Source organism: Tympanuchus pallidicinctus, unplaced genomic scaffold (genome assembly GCF_026119805.1).
Source record: "Tympanuchus pallidicinctus isolate F22 unplaced genomic scaffold, pur_lepc_1.0 scaffold22, whole genome shotgun sequence".
Taxonomy (NCBI): domain Eukaryota; kingdom Metazoa; phylum Chordata; class Aves; order Galliformes; family Phasianidae; genus Tympanuchus; species Tympanuchus pallidicinctus.
The window spans coordinates 41,286,542-41,302,319 of NW_026294739.1; the positions used below are offsets into that span (position 1 = coordinate 41,286,542).

A 15,778-nucleotide genomic window follows, 5' to 3' on the forward strand; every position below is an offset into this window, starting at 1 on the left:
GCTATTAATTATCTCAGTTGTGGTGGAGCTTTTCTGATAAATTGCAGGGTGACAGCCCCGAAGTGATAAAATATGGAGGGAGTGGAATGTAAAGGTGGCAGGTGAAGCTTCCTGGGTAGTGTGACTTGATTTAGAAAGCACTCAGCCACTTAGCAGTAGGCTGGAGGTTGGTCCTGGAAGCTCTGCTTCTCTTTTCTTGGCTTTCTTGAGGTGCTGTTTGTATGGTAATTATGGCTAAGCAGGCGATTTCTAGGCAAGAAATGTGATCTTGCTACTTAAGCCTGAACGGGGCAAGATGATTTAGACTAACAAAATTGTTCAATAGCATCCTGATGTGAGGTTTTAACAGATCTCCTGTCTTGCTCTTCCAGCAAAGCATAATAGAAAGGCCAATTATCCAATTACTCCAGAGAGATGCTTTGTCTCTGCAGAAGGAAGGAGAAAGAAGATTTACAGTGTGTATACCAAAGGAGAATTCAGCCACAGATGGGTCTGTGCTACAAGAAGAGCTGGGTTCTACTGCAGTGCGGAGTGTGCTGATGGGCAGGGAAGGGCAATCAGCTGGTGAGGGACCAGCTCCCAGCCTGCAGTCACAGCGTGTGCAGGCAGGGAGCTGCCTTCATCCCAACCCCTCTGTTTTTTCCTTAATGTCTACACAAATGTGGTATTTATTTCTCGTTTGGTTTGACATGCTGGACGTGTGCATGCAGCCCTGCCTTCTGCCTACACATCTATGTGGTTAGTTTGGCTGTGTGACCCCAGCCTGGGTTATGAGCCAAGCACTCGTTGGGTCAGAGGTTGACATGTGCTTTTATTGACCACTCGTGCAGCTCCTGACCACGAAGGCTCATCTGGGAGCAGGCAGATGCTCCGCAGGGCTTTCTTGCAAAGTCTCACTGCAAAAGCTGTGAGCCCACATCATGCAACAAACCCTTTTGCTTTCCTCTGAAGGTGATCCTGGTCTTCAGTAGTGGGGGAACAGGCAGCCAAGCTGAAAGTTGCTTTGGTCTCCTGAATCCAGGGCTCAGAGCCTCCATACTTTTAACGAGGGAGGTTCTTTCATTCCTTCTCTTTCCACTCTGTGGCCATTTCAGTGGCTCATTTGCCACTGCCCAAAACTTGAGTGAAGAACTCGTGCAAGGCAGGGCTGTGTAGCAGCTGCTGGTGTTTAAATCAAGTTCTTGCCCAGCAGTACTGAGGAATTCGGCCTGGTGCAGTGGGATGCTTTGGGCTGGAAACAGGAGAAATAGGTGGTGAGTTCAATAGCAGGAGCAAAACCAAGTGTGGGGTTGGGTCACTGAGGTCAATGACAACTGGTGGAGCATGAAGGCCGGCTCCAGGTGTGCCGTCTGCCTGCAAAAGGCAGGAATCACATCTGTGCTGGGCAGGGGAGGCTCTAACATTGCTTTGGGAGCTACTGGGAAGGAGCGCGAGGTGTTTGTGGGTGCATCTCCAGCCAGGTGTGAGAGGCTTGATGGCTTCCACCGTGACATCTCTTGAGTTCTGCCTCCTGAGATGAAACCATAAGCACGGGTGGTGCTCCCCCTGGCCTTACAGCACATCTGTTGGTGCCTTGAGCACGTGAAGCTGTCACATCTGAGACTCCTTAGCCCCAGCTCTTGGGTTCCTGCTTGAGTTTGTGGCTGGGCATTAGTTGAGAGGTGTTCTGGCATGAGTTTCTGCACTTGTTTCCAGGGCTGAGATCTCCTTGATTCCCAGATACTGAATGTTGGCTTTCAAGCCCGGAGCTCCTTGTTCCCTCCCAAACAGATGTGATGATTTGGTTCAGCTGGGGCTGAACGCCTCACAAAAAGCTCCCTGCAGCTGAGATCCTCCTGTAGGATGGGTGGCTTTGGCTGGTGCACCTATAGGTGCTGTTAATTGCAACAAGCCCACCAGAGAGGCGTTCAGCAGCTGCAGCAGCAGAGGACAGCCCCAAGGCATGGCCAGTGCTGCAGCAACAAGGTGCTCTGCCTGCTGCTTGGAGTCCTCCCTGGGTGAACAAAACAGAAGTTAAACCCTGGCTTTGTAAGCCAGCGTGGAAGCTTTGCTTGTCCTCTTAAAGAAATGATTACCTTGTCTGTGGCATCTGAATTCATTTGTCTGCTGTTCCAGCAACGTTAACAAATGCTACTCGAAGGCGTGCTTTCTGACACTGCCACAATCATTCACTGCTGGGTGAGATGTTTAAGGAATGGATGTGCTGTGGTGATTTGTGAGGGCTGTAATTTTCATTTGGGTGACACTGCAAACCACGCAGCCCAAGTCACCCCATGGGGACACTGAGAAAGTCCAAGGCAAAAGGCAGTCTCTGCGCCCAATCTGGAGCTGAAGCAATCCCAAAGCCACAAATGCTGGAGCCCGCATCTGTGTTTGTGATGTGGGTGAAGGTGAAACCCCAAATTCATGGCTGGGTCAGCGTGCTTTCTGTGGCATATTACTCCTAGGGTGCTGAGTATGGTTTTGTTGCTGTATGTCCCCATCCCTCGTGGTGTTTTCTGCTTTGGGGAGCTGGTGCAGCTCCCGTGAGGAAGACTGGGCTGTAACAGAGGGCTGTGGGGAGGGCACCCAGGCAGCCCAACATCCAAGTCCTGTCGGTTGCCCTCCAGGTTCCGTTGGGCTCCATGTCATCCTAACGGCTCCCTGCCCTGCTCCTGTCCCCCTGGCTCATCCAGAGCCGCTGGGGCTGTTTGTGCAGCAGGACTGGGTGCTGCACAAAGTGAATCCTGCTAGAGGAGCACTCGTTACCTGCCCTAAGGTAGGGTCTGACCATGGGGTGGGGGTGAGGAGGTCTGTTGGCTGGAGAACTGACAGCTGTGTGATGGTCAGCAGGAGTGAACTGAGCTATGAGCACGCATGGGGGAGATGGAGGAGTGTCAGGGAGTTATGAAGTTGCTGTGCAGCTTACAATGGTGGCAGAGACTTCTGGCTTGGCTGTGGGTTAAAAGAAGCCATAGGGAAGAGTGAAGGCTGTGTGTCCTTGGTGACCTTCAGTTTAGCTTTTTTTTTTTTTTGCTTTTGCATGGGCTTTTGGGGGATATGTTCAGATCTTCCGCTCAAAACCTGCTCAGAGTTCTGGACTGATGCCCAGCTCAGGGGGCATCTGTACTCAACCCAAAACCGAGGTGCCAAGAGCCAGAGGCATCACCCATTAATAGCCCTTGGGTCCAACAGACCTGGAGCACAGAAGGATTGCAGTCCTCAACGTTTCTGGCTGCTTGCAGCCCTCACCACACCTCAGTGGGGCCATGGGGCTTCTTTCTGTCCAGTGGGGCTGGCTTTTTTTCTGCTTGTCCCCTCCTCATGCTGGAGCTCAACAAGGCCCTGGGCTGCAGCTGTGCCCTGCTGGAGGTGGGGGGTAATGGGATGGGGGATGGAAATAGTCATCTTGGGCATGATGAACAGGATTAATTTCAGGCAAAGTTAAATTACAGCTAGAAAATTGTAACAAATAATCCAGTTATTCTCAAGACCCAGTAATAAAGCATAGAAATCCAGATTAATGTTGTATCATCCCCATTACATTTCTCTTGAAAAAATAGTTATTTCCAGCTTGAAATCCTATCCCTTGCTGTAGCATGTCCTTGTGTCTGCAGGACTGGGCTGTGCTCCCTTGTTTCTGCCATAAGAGCAGAGGGGGAACAGCCACCATGTATGCCTGTCTGTGCCTTCTGGGTTGAGGGCTGTCCTTGATTTCTGTGCTTGTCCTTTCCTAGCGCTGCATGAGGAGTCTGATGCCATAAATGTGTGCAGCACTGCTTGCGGAGTGAAGGACTGAAGTGATGAACTTCCTGGGGTTGCTTACAGAGGGCTTGTCAGTGGCCCTGCTTTCATGTGTTTACATTTTAACTCGTTGCTCGTGGTTTTTAAAGGGTTTCCTGCTCTCACTGTTGTTACAGCCTCAGTGATGCCTGTAAGAAGCTTTGAGTTTGGGTGTTAATAAAGGGAAATTAAGGCCCTTGTTCTCCATGGAGAAGATGCTCTTGAGCACCAGGGTAATTTCATGCCTGGAAGGAATCATATTTGTTGGGTAATTTTTGTAGCTTAAACCAACCAAATTAGCCTTGAGAAATTGAGCTAACTCCCCATCAGAGTATTGAACTCAATGCTCTGTTCGTTAGAAGGCTCCCAGCACGAAGGGTAGAAACTTGGCAAGGCAGGAAAGTGGTGTGCTGTTATTGATGCATCATGATCCCAGGGGCTTTGAGGTTGTTGGTCTGAGCACTCTGAGAGCAAAGCTGTAGCAGGCTGGCACTGCTGTGTTGCTTCCTCCTTTGTCAAGTGCATGGGCATGCTCCTGTCCAGGCATCCAGCTTTAGCCTGGGTGCAGATCCTGATATGTCAGTGCTGGCATTGAGACCTTACAGTCTGACTTCTCTTCTGGATTTTGAAAGCCCCATTGCTGCTTCTTGCAGGCCGGCTGAAACATGGCTACCAACAAGCTCCACCAATCTGTGGGATCCTCCAAAAGCCCTGATGGGTTCCAGAAAGAAGTGGTGGCACCCTTTAACCCAAAGCTGGTCACTGAGGTGGAGGAGCCAGTAACAGTAAGTACCAACTGTGGCCATGTGGAGCTGTTAAGGTGGGAAGCATCCATCCTCCATGTCCCCCTCCTTGCTGCCATGCTTCTCTGTTGGAGGTGGCAGTTGCAGTGCCTTGGGGACAGGCTGTGTGTTGGTTTATTTAGGGGAAGTCCAGGCTCTTGTCTGTGTGCATTGGAGCTGAGCTGAGCCTATGAGGTATTGCACAAGGACAGCTGGAGCTCCAACATGTGCTCCTTGCTGTGTCCCCATGGTGTGAGGCAGGGACGCCTCCAGCCACAGTCTGTGATGGTACCTGCGACTGCTGAGCTGCAAACTCTCTCTTCCTCATCCCCAAATGTTCCCTCTGCTGACCCAGTGCTGAGCCTCTATTGAGGAGACATCTATACAGACCTCTCCATAGGTCTGTGAGGCCAACCTGCAGAAAACAAGCAGTTAGAACAAGGCAAATGAGGACTCGGACCCCAAACCTGGTCCTGGCACGGTGCTGCTCTCCTGGGACTCGCCCAGCAGTGACATCTCTGCACGCAAACACGCTGTGTGGAGCTGGGGACTTGAGACAAAGCTCCTCCCTGCTCTCCTCCAAGGTCACTGGCTCCATGCAGCAAAGCTAAAGAGGAAACAAATGCCCAAAGAGCAGAAATCCCCAAACGTGTCACTTCGAATCACAGAGGAGTGGCTAATGGGACAGAGCTGCTCTGTTGGAGCCTGTGTATTCCGCTCTATATAATTAATTTACTGGTGATGAATATTTCAGCAGGTAACTTATGGGACTTCCAGGACTGTCCTAGTGGCTGCAGTTGTAAATGATTCATCGGTAGGGCTTGAACAAGAAAAGCCTTTCAGGAGGAAGGCCTTTCTGCAGCCCTGGCTGCGTTTTGCCTTGCAGCTGACTCCTTCTGCCTTCCTGAAGGAGATGTCCCTCAGCACGGAGCAGAGGTTGGCCTGCACCCACAGCACACGACGGCCCCGCATTGTGCAGCTCCTGGACATGAGTGACACCTCCTACCAAAAGGTACTGTTTTCCTGCCCTTTTCCCTGCTGTTTAACCTGGCATTTCAGGAGTGTGTGTGTCAGGCTTGCCCCCGGCTTCTCTCGGTAGCAGGGTGTGAAGGTCTTGCTGCCCTCTGGAAGCGCTGATGCTGTTGGAGTTCCTCGTGCTGAGAGAAAGGCAAAATGTTTTTGCATCGCTGGGATGTTTTTAATGCTGAAGCCAATAGAAATAAACTGCTGAAATCAGTGCTGCAGCTTAGCTACCCTTGCTAAAGCATGGGAGAAGGATGGAGCAGGAAATAAGCTGCCCCCTTCCATCCTTGCTCCCTAATGGCCACAGCTCCATTGCTGGTGGCAGTGTGGGCCCTTGAAGGCTGGGTGCCCTATGGCAATGACTCAAGATTGATTAACAAAAACTATTTTATTAATGCTTTGGGTTGGGACACCTGTGAGGTGTTGGATTTGCCAGCTGCGTGGTCCTGCTAGGTACCCACACCTGGCAGAGGGAGCAGATGTGCTTTATTCTGGAGGATTGCTCAGCGTGTGACACGAGGTGGGTTGCTGGGCAGGTATTTGCCAGCTGGAGACCTGTAACGGGTTGGTGCAGAGTTGCCCTGCACAGCACAGGAGGTGGAGGCACGTTGGATGAGTGCCCCGTGCGTGAAATAAATCATCCTTTCGCACAGAGCTCATGGGAGACAAAGATGCCAGGTCCAGCCTTACTCAAGTTGTCCAGTGATGCTTGACAAGAGGTGAACTTCACCACCACCCAGCGCTCACCCCACTTGCCTTTGTCCTACTGCATTGCTTTCCTTCTGGCCTTCTCTCCTTTGGAACCACTCTATGCTTGTTAGTTTCTGTGCTGCGCATCCAGATGAGATATCAGGGGACCTGTGGGACTCGATTTCTGTCTCAGGGCAAAGCTCATCTCAAGAGTTGGTCTTGGAGCCCTACGCAAACTCTTGGGCTTCAGCTCTTCCCTGAGTGCTCGTGGCTCTTCTGATGGATTCTCTAGGACTGTGTGAGCACGCTGGCTCCTCTCACTGCCGTCTCATATCTCCAGTTCTCCTCAGTTGACCTGGATCAGACCTTGTTCCAGCCTTTCCCATCCGAGGTGGTGTTCCAGAGCTATGTCCCCTGTGAGGTCTACGAGGTACCCCTGGTTCTGAGGAACAACGACATGGTAAGTGCTGGGCTGCGTGTCTCTAACACTGTGCTGGAGAGGAGAGTGGTGTAATACATGTGAAATGCAGCGTGCCATATCCAGAACAAAGTGTCTCACATTCTTCCTGTCACAAAGACGTGGACGTGTTCCTGCGATATTAGAGTTTTTATCACTAGTTTTGACCATGCATGGGTGGGTTTTAACCCAAAGGAGGTTTTTGAGATGACATCCTTCCTCTTGAAAGCTCTGGACGGATGGACATGTGGAGGGCTGCACAGTTCTTATCTTCTTTGATTGTGTTTCACCTTCAGAGTTGCGTTTCTTAGGTTCCTGCAAAGCTTAATTTGGTTCTGCTCAGGCTTTTCTAAGATAAAGTGGCTTTTTCTGCTTTCCCTTTGGAGAACCACAGCGCGCCCAGTGTAATGGGCTTTTGGAGGTCCCAGCCTTTACTTGAAATAATCTTGTGAGCGTTTTGAGATTTCTCAAGAAAGTCGAGAAGGGAAAAGTTGGAAAAACATCAGCAATTTTGCTTCCAGTTTAAAGAGGAAAATGGAGACCTTTTCACTTTCAGCAGGGGAAACGTTTGCTCAAATGAGGCACGTGCCAAGTGTGAGCTGGTGGGAGCAGACAGGAGGGAGGAAAGGAGCTGAGCTCGGAGGTGCTCTGGGGAGAGCATCGTGCGTGCAGGGGTTTCTCTTGGCACATAGAAGTAAACATCCTGGTAGCAGAGGAAGGTCAGAAAAAGAAAGATGTGATAAAAGATACAGCTCTGGCACAGAGGCGTGTAGAATCGTGGAATCATTAAGGTTAGAAAAGGCCTCTCAGACTGCCAAGTCAAACCCCAACCTACTCTACCGCGTCCCTCAGTGCCACATCCCCATGGTTCTTGACCACCTCCAGGGATGGTGACTCCCCCACCTCCCTGGCAGCTGTGCCACTGCATCACTGCTCTTTCTAAGAAGAAATTGTTCCTATATCCAACCTTCTCTGGCACATCTCGGGGCCATTCCTTCTCATATACAAGCAATGGGATGTACGTATAGGGAGAGGAAAGTGGGTGTGTGGAGCCCTCTCCAGTTCTGCCTGCTGGATGTAACCAAAAAGCTCTTGGGGTGTGAAGTAGGTGGAGGAGCAGCAAGGAGGAGCCAAGTACATCCTGAGGCAACAGGTTGGAAATGGAAGACCCTTTGGCAAGATGGATGCCTTGCACTGTGTCAGTTATTCCTAGGGAGCTCTGTTGTTTTCCTTGTCTAGCGTTTAGCTTGGGAATATTGGAAAGGAGCAGCAGGAGCACCCGAGGAATAACATTTGTGCAGTCTGCGTGGACCCTTTACCATAAAAATTTCCTTCTCTGTTTAAGAGTTGCCTCAGTTTCTCTTCTGCTATGTCTTCATTGCCATCAAGTCTTCTGGTTTCAGCTGCTCCATTATCCACGTGGCTCTCCATAATGTTTGTCTTTGCCAGGTGCCAGCCAACAGGCAAGCAGTTCATTTGCTCTATTCATGCTTTCTCAAGTGGAAAAGAACATCTGCATCAACATCTCTGCTGTTCCCAGTAAAAAATAATAAACTTGTACAGCTGCACCCTGGGATTTGTACGTCCAACGAGGGGGAGACAATGTGTGAATAGTTAGGGTTTTTTTTCCAAAATGAATTAGTTTTTGAAGCTAGTGAGACCTCAGCTATTGGGCAGAGCTGATGTAAAAGTAAGATCCGTTCTGAGGAAAATCCTTGGCGTATTTTAGTGTATGGAGATAATCCCAGGAGGGGTTGTTATATTCTAATTTAGTTGGCTTTTGGTTGTGTGTGTTCTCATAAAGCTTTCTCCCAGTTTCCCAGATCCCTGTGAATCATACTGACTTATATTGCACAGTAGCTTGAGGTTGTCTGCTCCATAAAATCCCATGAAGTATATTGCAGATAGAGGCTCTGTGATGATTCAGACACAGGAGGGCTTTGATATACATGCTGCTCATGTCTCTTGTGAAGTTGCTTTTCTGCCTTCAGGCTGCTCCTTTCTCCCCTCTGAGGTGTCACAGGTGGCTTTTGCTGAAGGTGCTCATCTTCAAGGGGACTCAGCAACCAAAGCATCTGTGTGCTCTGGGTAGGTTTGTTGATGGGTGAAGCTGCCTGTTGGCTGAAATGGCCTGTTGGAGGCTTTGAGATGAGACTTGGAGCTCTGGGATTGGTATCTGTGCACCTGGATACACCTGCTTGCTTGTCTGGGGCTGAGACTGGCTTTTAATGACCAACCCACGCACCGAGTCAGTACTGGTCACATATCTTAAGGCAGAAAATGCCTTTGATGCCCATAATTGGTACGCACAGCCTAGGGGGTTTCTAGGCAAGGGTAGTGCAGCTCTCTGTCATTTTGGCAAGTTGGCTGCTCTCATCTTTTGGACCAGTTCTCCCCCCTGCTCCCTTGCTTCTCCACAACCCTTTTTTAACAGGTCTCAGCCACATCCCTTTTCTTCTGTCTCTGTCTTTCTACGTTCTGCACTTTGCACTTGCTTGTACTCCTAGTGTATCATCTGCGTGTACCTCCGGGTCTAAAATTGCTTTGCAAAGGCAGTTGAGGAAGGAGGTAAGCTGCACAGGATCATATCTTTGCAACCTAGGTAGAAATAGAGAAAAAATCCAATACCTTCATGTCTTTCCTGCAGGTTCCTCGGCTGGTGAAGGTCGTCTTGGAGAGCTCGCCTTACTTCAAGCTGATCAGCCCTGGTGACGTGTGCCGTAAGGTAGCACCTGGCATGTCTTCCACTTTCCGCATCCTTTTCACCCCTGAGGAGAACAAGGTGAGACCTTGGGAGGTCGTGGGAGGTTGGTGTCTTTGGTTGGCATCGAATTCCAGTCCCTGAAGCCTGAGGTGTTGGCTTTTGGGGAGCAGCGCTGATTTCAGTGGGGTTGGGTAACTCTTCAACCAGGGTGAAGACTGTGCCCTCGTAGGCTGGAAGCTCTTGTTTCGGGCTTGATTCTTCACATGTACCTTAAAATCATCTGTCACAGAGGCATGTGGGATCACAGAATCATTAAGGGTGGAAAAGACATCTAAGATCTCCAAGTCTAACCCCAACCCACCCCACTGTGCCCACTGACTGTATCAGTGTCACACCTCTGTGATTCTTGAATACCTCCAGTGATGGTGACCTCACACCTATCTGGACAGCTGTGCCAGTCCCTCACCACTCTTTTGGAGAAGAAATTGTTCCTAATATCCAACCTGGATGTCTAATGTAATGTCTGTTGGGTTCAGGGGCGGGGAGGCCTCCCAGGGAAGATGTATTGCAAGAGTAGGAAAGCAGAGAAAATGGCAGGGGAGAATGTTGATAAGTCATCCTTTTTCTGCTAAGAGAAGGCTTTAATTAATATGGAAAATACTACAGAAATAAATAGATCCAAAAAAGAGCTTCTCTCTCTCATCTGGCAGCCACTTCCCTGCCTCACCCAGGAGTGGAGTGAGGATGATGCTCATTCATCCCTTCTGTAACCCAGATTTGCAGCTGTGCCATCCCCAGGGGTGCTTAGCCACAGTCCAGCTGTGAGCCTGGGTGGGAGGAAGCTCTGCATGTGGCTGAGCCAGCCTGGCATGGGCTGTAGACTTTCCTCAGCCAGCAGGAGGTTGGAGTGATGCAAAGGACGAAGCAAACGTAAGAATAAATGGGCAGACTCCATCTGCCCTGTTCTTCCATGCAGAGATGTCCCAAACTTGTGATCTTGGTGTGGCTGTGTCCTCGTGCACAGGGCTCCCATTCCATGCCACCATGTGCATTTCTGCACCAGGACAGGAGTGCAGTGTCTCTTTGGGCGTTGCTGCCTTCTTTCATTCGTTTGATTCTGATTTAACGTAACGCTTTGTCCCTTTCTCAAGCAGCAGATAGAGAAAACTAAAGAGGAAGCGCCCTGTGGTCCCTAGCTCCCCATGCCTGGGGAATAATCTGTTCCTTTGGAGTGTCTGAGAAATCATTTAACATCATTAATATTTAGGGTAAAAATTAGGCTGGCCTGGGGCAGTTTTCCAAACTACCCAAGAACTTAATCTATGATTTAGGCTTTGCAAAGTACGCCGTTGACTTTAAAATGTGATTTATCTGTACTAATTATTGAGCGTCCATTTTCGGGAGGTGGAGGAAGAAAGCTGGTGCCCATGGAAGGCAGAGCACTGCTCTTCAAGCTTAGAGAGACAGCGGGGCAATATGGGGACATCACCAGAAGCAGAGGGAGAACTCAGAGAGCACGAAGGACCGACGCTTTGGGAGTGCATCAGTAGTGTGGTCAGGAGATCTTCCCCCTGGATGTGGTCCTACTGGAGAAAGGTGGCACCTGGTGACCCTTGGGGGCCCTGCCAACCCCAGGCACTGCAACTGAGCACCTCTGCTGCCTCCTGAACGCTCCATGACCCCATGGATGATGTGGAGAATTGAGACGTGGGCACCAACGCATCTGACTGTAGGGCTGGTTTAGGGTTTTCTTGCTTTGGCTCTCGCTGCTGATTCATGGGAGTGAAGCACGGAGCTGGGCTGTGCCGAGCCCTAAATAAGAGGAGAGCACACACAAGTGGTTTGTGGCCAAAACGCCACGTGCCTCCCGAGCCCTTTCTGGAAAATGAGCAGCTTCTTGCTGCCTCGCAGCCATCTGGTCGTGTGCCACATGGCTGGGCTGTCACAGCCAGCGCACAGCCCACACGTCTCGTGGATTGGCACCCATGTTATAAATACAAATGGATAATTCTTCTGTTGGGCAACATTTCCAATTAGTTACTCTCGCTGCCTCTGATTTCTGTCTCTCTGCATTCTGGCTCCACAGCGTGTCCTGCCATTATGGGCTGCAGAGCAAACAAGCAGTGGGCAGGGATATGCATCGTATCCTTCAGCTTTCTTATAGATTATCTGAAAAGGAGGAGGTTAGAAGTGCCCAGAAACATAGCACAGCTCAATCTGTTTTGGTTTTTTATTTTTTTTCCTTGTTCTTTTTGCTGTAGCAATGCAATGTTTGCAGGCAACGGGAGTTCAGTCTGAGGTTTGCAAAATTCATTTCTGATGCTCAGCAGAGACTGCGTTAATGCTCATTGATAATATGAAATATGACAGGATGTTGAGTTATTGTGTTACTGGAATTAACTCCCTGAAAATTCAGGCCAGCCCTTCTAGGGGTGTTCTGCTATTCCAAGTGCACTTCTGAGCAGACTTGTAGGGGTGAGGAGCGGGGACAGAAGATTGAGGCAGTGAACCTGGGGCAAAAAGACAAAGGGAAGCATCCTGTTAGCTGGTGGTTGAGGAAAGGGAAAGGGAATCCATCCTGCTGTGGTGTTGTCATCACCTTCCAGCCTCTCATTTAATGGCCCTTTATGGTACCGTGGTTCCAGCAGGGAGCTTCCCTTTTAGGCTTCCCATATGACTCCACCCTGCGGGACCTCTTGGCTCTCCAGTTACCTGCAGCAAGGAATTGAGCAGTTTTTCAGTGTTTACCAGTTATGCAGCTCAGCTGACACCTGAATTTGCTGGTTTATTGGGCAGTTAATTACTGTCATGCTGGCATCAACTTAAATGTGAGCGTGAGTTTGCAGAGAGCCTGGAATGACAACTCTGATGTGAGCAGCTGCTTTAATTTCAGTGGGCACTAGTGCAAATGCCAGCAGTCATATTTTGAAGGCTGGAGCTTGTAACTTATTGCTTGTTCAAGGTGAGTAAGGGAAAAGGCAGCATTGTGTGGTGACTTCTATTTTCCCTGAAACAGAGGAGTCATATGAAGGATGAAGCCATTTTTGTGAAAGTCTATAGCCTAAAGCGAGCTCTAAACAGCCTTTAAAGCACATAAGTGATGCAACCCCTTTCTCTCCCAGGCATGTTTGCTTAGGAAAACTGCTTTTAAAAACTGCTTTTAAACGGGCTGCTGGGGATTTGCAGTTGCACAGATTGGGTTTGGTGATACCCCTGGAACCGTAACTGAGTGCGTAGCTGAGCTGCTGTCCTGGCAACACAACAGAGGATTGCAGAGCCGTCATTTCCCTGTCTTTGCAGCAGACCCCGTGCTGTGCTGTGAGCAGCCCCAGTGCTTGTGCACGGTGCCCCGTGCTTGCTGTTGGGATTTCAGCCAGCGCAGATATTAATTCCTTAGCTGCTGATCCGCTCCCTCCATCGCAGCGACGACTTGAAAATGAGTTCCTGTTATTTCCCTCCAGTAGTTCCAGTTGCTGAAGTTTCTTTCCTCCTTATCCTGCAGCTGATCTGAACTCCCCCTGTCCCCCTCTGTCTACCTGGCATCTGCAGGGCAGAGATAAGGAAAGATGTGGTGCCACGGCTTAACGAGGCGTTAGGCTTTCAGCCGGATTCACAATGCCCACGTTACAGGAGGGTGGCCAAAACAACAACAAGTAAATGGCTTTTTTCATTTCCTAATGTGGCTTCTGATGATCTGAGTGGTCCAGAACATGAAATACCCAGATAACAAGTGCTTTGAGTTTGCAGGAGCTGCCCTTCTCTTTTATTTTAGAGGACTTAGGCTGCGAGATGGAGAACCAAATTGCTAATTCAGAAAGACTCGCCGAAGATGAAACTCTCTTGAAACGCGATATTAGGCATTGCTGCAGTTCCCTTCCTGGCGTTTTACCTTCTAAAGATGAGAAACCAAAACCCTCCTGCGGTTTCCAACGCGAATTTGAGACGCATTTAGAAAACAAGACCTTTCTTTATTCCTTTTTGTGTCTCGGATGCGATGGCATCTGTTACTGCAACCCTAACTGCAGTGGAGCAGGTGCTGAGTGTGCTGGGACAGCGGGTGCTGCTGGGGCCAGATCCCAGCTCAGTCCCACCCTCTGTGCCCTGTCAGGCTCAGGGCAGGCAAGGGAGCTGGGCACAAAGGGGTTTGAACGGGTTCTGGCTAAAGAAGAATGTGAATTGATGTGAAGCGCGGTTCCTACAGCGGTTTTGTTTTATTGTGTCCTTGGAGCAGTGAGGAAATGATTTCAAGGGAGTTCAAAGGAAAAAGGACTGCGACGGCAAGAGAGAGAGAGATGGGGCAAAGCTTTTATTGACCTGGCTGTAACGTGTGGCTGGTTGCAGTGGGGCTGGGCAATTGGTGCCTTGGTGCTGCCCTGCCATGCACGTGGAAATCCATCTGCTCGGCCCTATGGCGATGTGGTTGGATTCTCCTTCCCATTGCTGAATGGCAGGCAGCTGAGAGGGGGACTCAGGCTTCTGACTGAGCTAAAGGCTTGAGGTGCTGGCTGTTACAGAAATGGATGTTCACACTGCCACAGGTAAGCATGCCAGCAGGGCACCGAGGCATTTATTCCAGAGGAGATACACAAGAGATGTAATTCGGGCATCAGCCATGCCAGAATATGCAGCAGAGAGGAAACAGAGCTGTCTTTGCATTCTCCGAGGCTAGGAGGAGATGTGAAGTGAGACAGAGGTCAGGCACAAAGAGAACTTTATGAGGCAGGAATAGGCTGCACGTGGGTTCCTGGGGTGGAGGGGAGTTGTTGGTGCTAAAAGTGCTGTCGTTGTTCTCAGGGACAGTGTTTGGGCTGAGAAGATGGACAAGGTGGGCTTTTAAGGGGGTGTCCCCAGCTTTGCCATTGGTGACACTGTTAGGGTGGTGATGGGGAACAAACGCCCTGCTCACCAACCTGCCACTGACGTAGGTGGTGCGTCCTGTTTGTTATGTCCCAGTCTGGCTGTTAACTGTGTGTGTGGCCAGGTCGTTTAGATTACCTGAGCAGCCCTTGCCAAGCTGTGTGTAACTGAGTTACCTGCTGTGCTTTGGAGCTCAGAGCAGGTTCTTGTTCGTGCTCTAATCCCTCCTGTGAAATCACTGCAGTGGTTGTTCAGAACCCAGCTATCAGGTAACTTTGTCCTCCTGTGGTGTGAAGCTGGCTGTCAGCTCGCTGGGAAAGCAGGTGAAGCCATGGAGCTGCTTCCTCTACCAGTCATTCTACTGGAATTAAAAGTCGTTAAATAAAAGGTACTGCTGAATTATTGAATGAACGCACAGCAAACAGTGGCTTGCCTTCTGCAATGGCACTGAATGCGTTCCTGATGATCCCCCTTCCTTCCTTCCCGCAGGACTATTTCCACCAGCTCACCTGCATCACAGAGAGGGAGAAGTTTGTGGTGCCCATCCGAGCCATAGGAGCCCGAGCTATCCTGGACTTCCCCGACCAGCTCAACTTCTCAGTCTGCCCAGTCAAGCATAGCACCCAGAAAACTCTGCTGGTTCGCAACGTTGGCAACCGTGAGGCTCGTTACCACGTCAGCACCCACAGGTAAAGGCTGCCAGGCTGTGCTTCGAGGTGCTGAAGCCCTGAGAACAGCACTGTGTGGCTGGGGAGCTTTGGGTTTGGTCTGACCCCTATGACCCAATGTTAGATGGAACGAGCTCTGAAGTAGAGTTGAGCAGATCCTGACTTCAGAGCTGCCCTGTGGCCCCAAACCAATGGTGATGGATGCCAGTGGGGGCAGGAGGTGCCCCAATTAGCTCGTGCATGGGATGGAGCCCGAGAGGAGCTCCCAGAAAGCCAAAGGATTTCCTTCTCCCCCTCTGCTGCCTTCCTAAGGATGGACCAGGAAGTAGAAGGGGAAAGAGTGTGACATCCTTCAAGAGGGAAGAGGATGCTTCCTACCAAAAATCTCCTTTGCTGAAGCCTTGCAATGAGGGGGGGCAGGAAGACAGAAATGGATGGACAGAGAAGCCAGTAAACAACTGAATGAGTTCAAGGGTTGTGCTCTGCATTGAAGGAAGGCAGCCTTTGCATTGTGGACAACGTGTAGGCAGGAACTTCTAAGTCACTACAGTTTTCCTGTGGGATTTCTAGGTCAAGCTGTCAGAATCTAAATAGAGATTGACTAGGTGTTTAGCATTTTTCAATACTCTTAGCAACTATTCTATCAACTGATACAGCATATATTGAGTTCTGCTTGCTATGGATATTAAAAGTTGAAGTTTGGCAATCAAACCCTTCAGTCCCAATTTGCCACAAAGAAATGGGAAATGTTGGAGATAAAGCTTTTCTAACTGCACAAAAAAAGCAGAGCTCTGGGTAAGTGGATTGTATGCATTCAAAGATCAAAAGCTGATAT

The 15,778-nt window shown here is 49.9% G+C and overlaps 1 protein-coding gene across 1 annotated transcript in view; it reads left to right on the forward strand.

The window, feature by feature from the left end:
• HYDIN (HYDIN axonemal central pair apparatus protein) overlaps nt 1-15,778 on the forward strand; it is a 115,967-nt gene that overhangs the window by 8,625 nt on the left and 91,564 nt on the right. Inside the window, exons 3-7 of the mRNA XM_052685441.1 lie at nt 4,416-4,547; nt 5,431-5,556; nt 6,598-6,717; nt 9,362-9,496; nt 14,765-14,964. Coding sequence (XP_052541401.1) covers nt 4,428-4,547; nt 5,431-5,556; nt 6,598-6,717; nt 9,362-9,496; nt 14,765-14,964 — 701 coding nt within the window. The 5' untranslated portion in view covers nt 4,416-4,427. The remainder of the gene's footprint in view (nt 1-4,415; nt 4,548-5,430; nt 5,557-6,597; nt 6,718-9,361; nt 9,497-14,764; nt 14,965-15,778) is intronic.